We start from the raw sequence: 11826 nt of genomic DNA on the forward strand, positions 1-11826 counted from the left end.
ATATTTAGTTGGCAGTCTGATTGAAATCACTTTAATAGTATTGTCAGTATACTTTAAGTACAACCGTGTGTTTATTCCAAAATTTAAAACCCAGTCATCGTTCTGTTATAATTTTAATTGATAATATTCTAACTCAGTTTTAATTTGAGGTAATTAAATTTTCGTCAACTAATTTTTGCAGGATAAGAATGCATTGCATTTGTTTTCTGTAAATGGCAAGTATCTAGCATCTCAAGTCCTGAAGGAACAAGTATCAGATATGTGTATAATTGGAGAACACATTGTCACAGGCAGCTTACAAGGGTTCCTGTCCATAAGAGATCTCCACAGGTAAATAATAAAAATTATTGAAATGTCACTTAGGAAAAGACGGTAGTACTTTCAGCCTAGAAAGAGTAGAAATCTGTAATCTAAGATTTCTAATTTTTCATTTATCATTTATTATGAACATGTCTTTTTTGGCTATGAAAAAATGGGGAAGCTAAGGTATTTCTGGGTTGGCAGAAGAAATGTAAATTTTTAAAATATAGAAAATGTTATGTACATTTTACCACAATTTTTTTTAAAAAAAATTTATAATAGCCAGAGAATTTTTTTCATAGTGCCAAGCCTGGATTATGGGTTTGGAAATTTCTCCAATTGTAGTTCAAGTTTTATAAACTAAAGTTGGGTTTAACAAAAAAAAATTCTAATTGTGGTAAAATAAACTATTTTTTAAGGCTAGCATATCTGCTCGTGTTTATGCACGTGTGAGTTTAAAATTGGTGAGGTGTCTTTTAACCCAGTGAAGGAAAGAATGTTTGAAAAGTGGATATGTATGTTATTGTTATTCTTTATATTTACCAACTTATATATATAAAGTACTGTTATTCCCAACATGCCCAAATATATTCTTTTCTTCTCTTTTTCAAAAATTTATTGTGGCTTATTTATACTCCTCATACTATCTTGGCCTCATTTCCTGATCCAGACTGTTCTCCTATTGCATTCATATCAGAATCACTTCTGTACTAACATTGATTCCCTGTTTTTGTGTTTCCCTTCTCAATTTTGTCAGTCTTTCTCCTGTGATAGGACATTGAGTACACATTTCAAAAATATCTTTCCAATGTTTTGTTTTAAAACCCTGATTTTTAGGATATTGTTAGGAGAATCCCAAATTAGAAAAAATCAGTGGAATCTTTTAGCAAGTTTGTCTACATCATCCTAAGATTCTTCATTCTCTAATCATAAAAGCTATAAGCGTTTTGCATAATTGGGGTATTATATTTTAAAATATTTTATATATTACATGTTTTAAGACAAAGCAAAAAGACCAGTTTTATTGACCTCATCTGCCATTAAAACACAGTTTTTGAGCTTTGGCTTTTTTATCTAACTTTTATTTGTTAATCATCAGGATGAAAAGAGGGCACATATATATGGTTAAAAGGAAAGCAGATGCTGGAAATAGAGAAAAAAACATCTATTATGTATTTTAAGTAATGCTACAAATGTGGGCTCTTGTGTCACTCAGGTCTTCTGAACCTAAGTTCCCACATCTGTAAAATTAGAAGGCAGAACTAGATGATCATTCACTTATCTTCTAGGTATAAGATTCTGTGGATCCATTATATATCCATGTAATTATGTTTGTGTTTTTTATTTCTCTTCTAGTTTGAATCTCAGCATCAACCCATTAGCCATGCGATTGCCTATCCACTGTGTTTGTGTAACCAAAGAACATAGCCATATCCTTGTAGGATTAGAAGATGGCAAATTGATTGTAGTGGGTGTTGGCAAGCCAGCTGAGGTAAAACCTAGCATCAAGAATTTAATTTCCCAGAGTATCGGGGATTCTTTTGGTTATTCTTATTTCCAGCTGAATCAGAAGTCTCCATTATGGGTAAACAAATTGAAAAACAAATTTGATTTTTCTAAGTACAGTAAGTGATAGATGATAAAGCTAGTATTCAAGAATGATGTTTATATTATGATATTGAAATCACACATTTAGCAGTTTCTATCTATATAACTCTATATGAATAAGAAAGTTCTTTGTTCTCTAACTTTCCAAATCTAGATTAATGACCACTACTTGGATTTTTAATACATGAAAGTGTTTATAAAAATGAAACAAGAGTTCCCAGTGTGGCACAAGGGGATTAGCAGCATCTCTGCAGTGCCAGGATGTAGGTTTTAATCCCCGGCCTGGCACAGTGGGTTAAAGAATCTGATGTTGTCATAGCTGCAGCATAGGTCACAGCTGTGGCTCAGATCTGATCCCTGACCTGGGAACTCTTATGCCATGGGGAAGCCAAAAAAGGAAAAAAAAAAAAAAAAAAAAGAAAGAAAAGCAGACTCAAACAACAAAACTACTTGAATTTCAGCAAATATTCCACATGATTGTATGTCAGTTGTCCTTTTGTAAAAGCATCATTTTTTTACCTGGAACTATAAATATCCCCATATAATGTGCTAATTTTCAATGAGTTTCTTATAGTTACTGTAACTTTATTTGCCAGTGGTTTATCAATTATTGATTACTCAGATATCATAAATCTAACACTTTCCTAAGAAGACTTAGTGGCTGTACTCCAAATAATCTAGTGATTCTTCTCAAGGATTTATTTTATTACATAGAGTCATATTTAAGCATCACAAATTTTTATTGATATCATTGGTCTTTTCTGAGAAATTTAAAATACGACGTTTGTGGGTGTTACTTCAAGAGAAGACATTACTGAATGACACACTGTCAATGGTTATAATAAATATATCATGGATCATAGGAACCTTTCTGTTTTATAAATATTTTAAGATTTTGTTAGTCCTTATACTCTTTTTCAGGATATACAGCATTTTAACTAAATGAAAAAACACTTAGTTTCAGGGGTAATGGTCCCTCAAAAACATCAGCAGGTCTCTATCTCGGTATTATTTACTTACATTTAAAACATTTGTTAAACTTTTTAATCATTTTTCCATTCAGAGGTGTTTTTTTAATATATTTCTCAAGTAAAGTTTACCTTCCTGTCCTCTGCTAATGTGATGATTACTTGAGAACTCTGCTCAAACTTTACTCTTTGAGTATGTATTATTTTCTGTTTTTTACACAAGGGCCTTTAAATTTACTTGCTCTCCAACTTAGGTAATTTGTTAGTTTCTGATTTTACTGAATTTTTTAAATGAAATGAACAATGTGCATTCATTTAAAAAAAGTTAATTGTGAAAACAAATACCTAAGCATCTTCATTTCATTGGCTTAAATCAATGTTTTGTAATATTTATTGAATTTATATAATATATATCAAATATATAACAAAAATTATATAAAAAATATATACTGTATAAAAATTTTTGGGTCCTCATTGACAGATTTATGTAGTCTACAACCCATAGAATTTGAATTGTGTGCTGATTTTGAATAAAATTATTTTTTATCTGTTTAATATCTTTGGAGGTATCAGCTGAATTATGGATCTACTTTAGTAATAAGTAATATAATCGAATACTTAGAATTTGGCATAATTAAATATAATTATGAAGGTGTAGAAATTAAATAGATCAATTGTTATGAAGAGTTTTAATATCTACTTTTATGTAAAAGATCAAAATCTTGATTAATGTGTATTTTTAAAAGATGTGTCAGTTTTCTGTATTATGCTGTCAGTATTTGAAATCTATATTTATAAACTAGATGGTAAAGTGGAACTAGATTAATGGAAATGATGTTTTTGGAAATACATCCGGAAATGAAAATGTAAAACAAACATGCCAAAGTGTCTTTGCCTGAGGCTTGTCTATTATCGCTCCAGTAAATGGACCCTAGAAAAATAACCAGTAGAAAAGAGTGGCAGATTAAGCACCATTAAAAAAGTAGATGGGGAGTTCCCTGGTGGTTTAGTGTTTAGTGGTTAACATTCAGCACTTTCACTGCAGCAGCCTGGTTTCAGTCCCTGGTATGGGAACTGAGATCCCATATCAAGCCTTTGCACGCTGCGGGGCTCCCCCCCCCCCAAAAAAAAGTAGATTGCTCTTGGGAAGGTAATTCCAAAATCATATGGTTAGATTGAGAAATGTGGGATTTTGTTGCCCTGTGTAGAAGTTTAAGCACTTTTGCAGGGACATTTACTCACTGATTCAATTAATACTTTATTAATAATTGTTATATACTGGAAAGTATACTAGGTGGTAAAAATTTAATGGTGGACAAAGTGTGATTCTTCCAAAGAGCATATGTTATTCTTTTTTTCTAAATAACTTTTCATCATTTTATGTGTTTTTTAAATTATTAGATCAAAATATTTAAAAATTACTTTCTTTTCATCAAAATGTTATTTTACTTCTTACCATTGATTGTCATTAATAGTACTGCAAATGTCAAAGGAGAAAAATCTCGAGACCTATGTGTCAGGTAGAGTAAGAATAATTTGAGATTATTTTAATGAAGTGAAAAATAGTTTTGTAATGGAGTCTGGTAATTTTGACATAGTTGGCACATTTCATTTAAACATTTGTATGTTGACATTAGAGCTTTCTCAACTGAAAGACATTCAATGTAGAAAAGTCTTTCTTTAATTGTTATTATTAATTAAGAATATTAGGAGTTACCACTGGGTTAAGGATCCATTGCTGCCACTGCGGCATGTCACAACTGTGACTCAGATTTGATCTCTGCCAGTAACTTCCATATGACGCAGCTGTGATTAAAAAAAAAAAAATTTAAAATGTTAATGATTCTGCTAACAAAACCTCTTTCTTCTGCATTCTACAAAATCAGTGTCTTGTATATCAATTTTATTTATTCCTGTTTTTCTTAATAACATCTATTCTTCCCTTCTTTGGATTACTTTTAACAGATGCGTTCAGGTCAGCTTTCTCGAAAATTGTGGGGATCTAGCAAGCGGCTCAGCCAGATTTCAGCTGGAGAAACTGAATATAATACTCAAGATTCCAAATGATTGTTATTTCTGTCTTCTGTCATAGAAAACTGAACCTTGATTTATTGCTTTGTCACTTTAGCCACATCTCTCAACTATTTTAAATGTTTCAGGGTTTTTATCCCTGAAAATCGTTTCGGGATTACCAAATTTGGTCCAGTATGTGTATTAAGACATAGGTTGTATTATCATCCACTTCAGAAATTTCTGATTAACATCACCGAATCTAATCTTATAAACTAATTCTTGGTCTCCACTAAGATGAATTTGAAAAAATACATTTGATTTGATTTAGTGGTTTATTCCTAAAGATCCATTTTTAAAAACAAACTTCTAAAACTAAAGAAATTAGATTGACAAAATTTGAAGTATTTCTAATAAAATAATAGAGACAATGGGACAGTTGAGAGACATGGCTTTTTAATACATTCTTTAGTTAATCATTTTCCTATTACTGACCACCATATTTAAAAATACATCAGTTTATTTGTGGAACTTCTGATTGGAGGTAATATTTTAAAGGCAACTGTTGCATACTAGATTTTCAAAACTCAGTATAAATTCCAGGTTTTTATAATAAGTTGAAAATAACTTTTGAAAGGGTGTATTGGCTTATCCCACTACTACTTAGCATGTTATTCATGAGAATTTACTGCAATGCATTATTATCCTTAAGTAATAAAGGTTGAATAGGAATGAGAGGTATATTTTGCAGATATATTTCATTATTAGTATAGTTAAGGGAAAATGCTGACTATGATTTTTGACAATTGGGTCCTTTAAATAGCATCTGCAGCTCAGTTTATATCTGCAGAGTTTGAAATTTCTGGGCTTTTTCTTTATTAAGCAAACACTGTGTTTTCTCCCAGTAATTATTGAAGTTAGCAATGACACCCAAATATACTACATTTTTACCTATTTCATGTGATTGATGAATTGAAAAGATATGCATTAACTTAAACTAGTCATTTAGATGTAGTAATTTTTTTAAATACACATTTCTGTTTCATGTTATGTATAACTTTTAGGATTACAATTTTATTATACATAGTTAGATGTTACATTATGCTTTACTATTGAAGATTTTAAAGTAAAATGCTGATAGATTTATTCTGGAATTCAGAGATTGCCAAACCTCGTGCTTTTATAAAGTCATCTTTTGAGTTAAGTCAGGAGCTTTTACAACTACGAGTGTCCTTAATCTGAGATTTCACAGGTTTGAGGGGAATTTATAAGTCCCCTAAAATTGTGTGGAAATTCTCTGTTTTAGCTGCATTTTTTTCAGAAATGAGTGATTGTATGGGTCTGGGGGGGAGGGAGCTTTTTACCATAATACCTTTTAAAAATAATAATGATCTTTTTTATTCCACAAATTATAGATTTCCTTGTATCCAGTTGTCTTCTCAATTGAATCTCTGAGAAATTTTTCCTTTGCAATTCTCTCCTTTTGCCCACAGTTTTTAGTATCCTTCTTTATAATCCTATGAGTCGGTAAAAAATTTAAGAGAAGTGAAGTATTCTATTTAGAGAAACTTTTGATAGACCTGACCTGCTTGAGTCAGGACCAAAAAAGGCTGTAGAAGAGTTTTTAGTTATTTAAAATCTCCTGGGGTTTTGGGTTTTTTTTGTTTTTGTTTTTGTTTTTTTGGCATAAAACAGTTATGTTTTAGGTAAATTATGCTGAAATAAACTGAAGCAGTAAGTGTAAAATAGAATGTATGTAGATGTGAGGGACTCAGATATGTCTTTGAGGACTTCAGAAATTAGTGGTGAAAATGTCTCAGAACACTAGAGAAAATTATAATTTATTGAGATTTATTTCTTCTGTTTATTTCATTCTATTTTCATTTTTTGATCTTACGTATTTTAGATTTCAAATTCAGCAGAACCAAAATGATTGATTTTTGATATTTTATACTTTTTTTTTTTTGTCTTTTTGCTGTTTCTTTGGGCCACTTCCGCGGCATATGGAGGTTCCCAGTCTAGGGGTCTAATCGGAGCTGTAGCCGCCAGCCTACGCCAGAGCCACAGCAACGCAGGATCCGAGCTGTGTCTGCGACCTACACCACAGCTCACGGCAACGCCGGATTGTTAACCCACTGAGCAAGGGCAGGGACCGAACCTGCAACCTCATGGTTCCTAGTCGGATTCGTTAACCACTGCGCCACGACGGGAACTCCGATTTTTGATATTTTAAATGTTGATTTTTAAAAATCTGTTTTTAAATCAAAACTTTGGAAATATTTCTTTTGCCTACTTATCTAGAGATTTTGGCATAAGGATGTGTTTGTTTTTAAGGTCACTTAATATTAGTTCTGGAAGTTATTTTGCATGCTTATAAGTTACAAAAAAGTTTAACCTAGATTATTGGGGGAAATTCCTAAATTTTTTGCATTATACTTTGCCACTGTTTAGGTGAAGGAACTAAACAAGCAGTATTCATTTTATAGCACAAATAGGAAAAAGCTTCATTCATAGTAAAATACATATCCTAAGTAGAGTAATAGTAAATGTTCAGAGCAGTAGAATTAATCCTTACATTTTCTAAAAAGTGAAAATCAAAAATTTAAGAGTTTGAGGGAAATCTTTGAGAATGCTAGCAACAGTATAGAAGAGTGGAACTTAAAGTTTATTAAATAAGTAAACATAGTAGCATTGGCTGAATAATATATTCTTCTTTTAAACAGTTTAGCCCACTGAATTAAAAATCACTAGATAAAGGAGTTCCCTGGTAGTTCAGTGAGTTAAAGATCCAGTGCTGTCACTGCTATGGCATGGGTTTGATCTCTGGCCTGGGAACTTCTGTGTGCTATGTGCACAGCCAAAAAAAAAAGGTCACTAGATAAAATCACTGGAAAAATATACTTTGGAGAATTCTGGTGTATTCAGATGTTATCTATAGAAATTATTTTAATATTATATAATGGGAGAAATGAATGGTATCATTAGAGTACAGTAATAGGTGGACATTTCAGTTGATGAATATAATATCTCAACTTGGCTGTTATATAAAATGCTTTGTCTGAAATACTCTTCATCTGTTTTTGTTCCTTGACACTGGCAATGGAAATAAAAATCTAGCATCCTAAATGAGAAATTTATACTAAGATAATGACTTTATTTTTATAAAGTGAGGTCAAATATTAAAACATATAGCAGATGTACTCACTTAGAGAATAAAGAGGCTTTGTAAGAGTTTCGTTCACCTCTTCCCAGTCAGTATTGTCATTACTTTATTTAGATGAAATTGGAGGAGAGGAGAAAAAAAATAGAGCAGGGTATGAATAAAGCTCGGGCAGTTGGTTTAAAGTCTTTTAAGCCTGTGAAGCTCATGTCATCTATGAATAAATTTTTATTAATTTCCTTTAGGTCATAGTGCTTTTTTAGGTCACATCCTTTTGTAGGAGAGAAAATGCCTCATATTCACTTGTTATTAACAAGAAACATCAGTGAGGCTTCCTTTTTTCTCTATGTAAGGCATATAAAAATTATCCTTAAAGAACTAGTATTGAAAGTCAGTTTTATGCTTCTGAAGGAGTAAGTGTGCCCTCATAATTAATTAGAATTTAGATTTGAAAGTTGTCATAACCAAGATGTGTATTTTCTTGAATAGAAGTAGACAGAGGAAATTGTTAACTTGAATACTCTATTTTTATTTAATGACGACACATGGCCTTTGCCTTTAAGTATATTTTTTATTGTTATTACCAAAGAAATAGTAATGGAAATCTTTTAAATGAATTTAAAAAGGTTAGCTCCTTTTGTATATTTATAATTATAAAGTGAATAGCACTGTCTTTATCACTTTTCCAATGAAAAGATGCAAGTGCATGGACTATATTAAATATAAATATTATAAATATTAAATAATATCATATGTAATATGCGAGGTTGTGTATGTGTGAAGGTTGGTCACTTCAAATACATCATTAAACTTGTCTTCCATAAATAAGTTCTTAAACCTGTCTTCAGGGTATAGTTTTTGACTGATACAAGAAATGAAATACATTTTTTTCCCCCTAAATCTAATCTGTTATTTTCTTTTATCAGATAGATTCTTAGTTTGTCCTAATTACTGTTCTTCTCATCAACTAAAACTGTTCTTCCTAGTAAGTGACCAGTTTTAAACATTTCTGTCACTCTAAACAAATACCATTCTTAATATTCTTTTTGCCTAATTCATTTATCATATGTATATTGGATTTGCTTTAAACTTGATCATCCAGAGCATTGTTCTTGAGAGTTTCTATGTAAGAGCCCTCCTGCTTTTTCTGAAACATTAGGCAACAATATTGTACTTTCAATCATCATTTCAATATTATTAAAATATTGGCCACAACTTCTTGAATTTGAATCTAGCATTTTATAGGTCATTGTTTCCTAATTGAGATTGTAGTTCAGACATCTTTGTGAAGTTGTATAATTATACAGATGTTTAGGCATTACTCTGGACTTGCTGAATCTCTTCACTTGATATTCTTGGTATAAAATTATGTCTCAGGGTTATTATATTAAATCTTAAAATATTTTCAGTTATAGAAATTATGTCCATTATATTTATAAATCAGATTTAATATTCACAAGCTTATTTGAAAATAGATTTAGGTGTTCCCATTGTGGCACAGCAGAAATTAATCCGACTAGTATCCATGAGGACGTGGGTTCAATCTCTGGCCTCACTCAGTGGGTCGGGGATCCAGCATTTCTCTGAGCTGTGGTGTAGGTTGTAGATACAGCTCTGATCCTGCATTGCTGTGGTCAGCAGCTGCAGCTCTCTTTCGATCCCTACCCTGGGAACCTCCACATGCCGCAGGTGCAGACCTCAAAAGCCAAAAAAAAAAAAAGATTTAATCATTATCCTTGGCAACATTTTGTCTAAAATTTGCTTGCAATGTCTTTCTTTGTTTTGCATGCCATGGAAACAATCAAATTTCCATTTCAGTTTGCATTATTCTTATAAACCCTCTCATACCTTTCACATTTGAAAATTATAACTAATATTTGCTTCCAAAAAAGTGTTTGTTTGCTTGTATTAGTTTCTAGTGGCTATCAGTGAATATTTTGCCTACCTGAATTAGGTTAACATTTTAAAGTATTAATAAAAAAACAGGAGTTACGAAATGCTAGATTTAAGAGTTCCCATCGTGGCTCAGAGGTAATGAACCCGACTAGCATCCACGAGGATGAGGGTTCCATCCCTGGCCTCACTCAGTGGGTCAGGGATCTGAGCTGTGGTGTGGGTCACAGACATGGCTCGGATCTGGCGTTGTTGCGGCTGTGGTGTAGGCCAGCAGCTGCAGCTCCAATTCCACCCCTAGCCTGGGAACTTCTGTGTGCCTCGGGTGTGGCCCTAAAAACAAACAAAAAAACAATTTTCTACATTAAAAATATAAGACCATTCTAGATTATAGAAGTTAAATGATTTTCTTTAATATAAGAACCTTGTGTAAAATGGCTCTTATCAGGTACTTTCTGTAGAATGTAGTAATTCATCAAACACATCTTAGATTGACATCTGTCACATGTGGGTTATTTCTAAACACATTGTAGGATTTGGGGCTATGAACATGATGGCTTTAGTGAAAAATAAAAGGGCAGAGGTAAAACTGCATTTACTTTTGTTTTAATGCCTTTAATCTTATGAACTTAAAATTTAAAGAAAAAGAACAAGTAGAAAGTCACTAATTCAACATTTGTTTTCCATTGTTTAGTTTTAAAATGTTTCCTTGGAAACTTACTTTGCAAATATTACCATAATAATAAAACAGTATTGTCATTGAAAAAAATTATCCATTCATTTTTCCAGGTTTACTACTACTGGAGTTTGGGGTGTTTGTGTGTGTGTGTGTGTGTGTGTGTGTGTGTGTGTGTGTTTTCACTTGTACTATGATGGCTGCCTCATTATATAAAGTTTATAATTATTTTTGAGCATATAAATTATTTAGCTACTTAAAATACTATTACAGTGTAGTAATTTGAGAATAAAAAAGCAAGTTAGGATTTATGTGGGAATGAAAAATAAAATCATGTTATTGACTAAAATATAAACTTTAAAAAAATTGTTTTTAATTTTTAAAAAATAGAAAAAGTCTTATTCCAATTGGACCTTCTAAAATTTTATTTTGGTAATAAATAAATAAGTGAAAACACACAAACATTCCAAACTCCAGTAGTAATACAGTAATACAACTTACTGTTATTAAAACTGGAGGTTTTCTGGTAGCCAGTGTACTAAATTAATGTCAAAATGCTATTTTTGATGTTCTGTGTCTTGGAAATATTTTCCCACAATATGTAAGCAACTTATCTTAAGATTTATTGGGCCCAACCTACAAATTCAACAAATACTCCTCTTCATTTTGAAGGGAAAAAACTTATCTCTGATAAACATATTATTTTGCTTTTCAGAATACTAAAATTATATTAATAACACTTTAGAAAATAGTTCTGGTAGGGAGATGTCAGTTGTCAGACTTAACTGAAAATTTCAACCTCTTAGTTTATTATATAGGGATTAAAGAGAATAAATTTATTTATATTCCTTTGGGATTTTGATCATTTTGGGGGTAAATTTCAAAGTATTATAATAGTTTCTACATTTCTTCCAAAATTATGGCATATTGAAGTACATCTTACTGTTAAAGATCTTTAATATTTTTGACTTTTTTCCTGTTACGGTTTTTACTGTCCTCTCTGATTCATGAATTTTAGCACCAAAAGTTTTTTTGTGGCTCTTTTAGTTTTACAGAAAACCTTGTGGCTTATCTGTTCTCTTCAGATACTCCTAACAAGTACGACTTTCTTTCCCCCAACTGTTTGCTATCATAGACTTGGAGCAAATCATTTAGCAGAAAATAATCAGTGATCTAACCAGTCGTTATCTGTCAGATGCATTGCTGTGGAA

General features: G+C 31.6%; 1 protein-coding gene across 4 annotated transcripts in view; it reads left to right on the top strand.

Annotated features, from left to right (window-relative positions):
• NBEAL1 (neurobeachin like 1) overlaps positions 1–6922 on the top strand; it is a 163509-nt gene extending 156587 nt beyond the window's left edge. For 2 of the 4 annotated variants that reach the window (XM_047773278.1, XM_047773280.1), the window contains 3 exons: positions 182–330; positions 1657–1792; positions 4842–6922. In XM_047773278.1, the coding sequence (XP_047629234.1) occupies positions 182–330; positions 1657–1792; positions 4842–4943 (387 nt within the window). In that variant the 3' untranslated portion in view covers positions 4944–6922. Of the gene's footprint in view, positions 1–181; positions 331–1656; positions 2166–4841 lie in introns of those variants that run through there. The other 2 variants (XM_047773277.1, XM_047773279.1) reach the window with 1 other exon arrangement.
• Positions 6923–11826: the final 4904 nt, after the last annotated feature.

The sequence above is a fragment of the Phacochoerus africanus genome, chromosome 3 (genome assembly GCF_016906955.1).
Source record: "Phacochoerus africanus isolate WHEZ1 chromosome 3, ROS_Pafr_v1, whole genome shotgun sequence".
In the NCBI taxonomy this organism is placed as follows: Eukaryota; Metazoa; Chordata; class Mammalia; order Artiodactyla; family Suidae; genus Phacochoerus; species Phacochoerus africanus.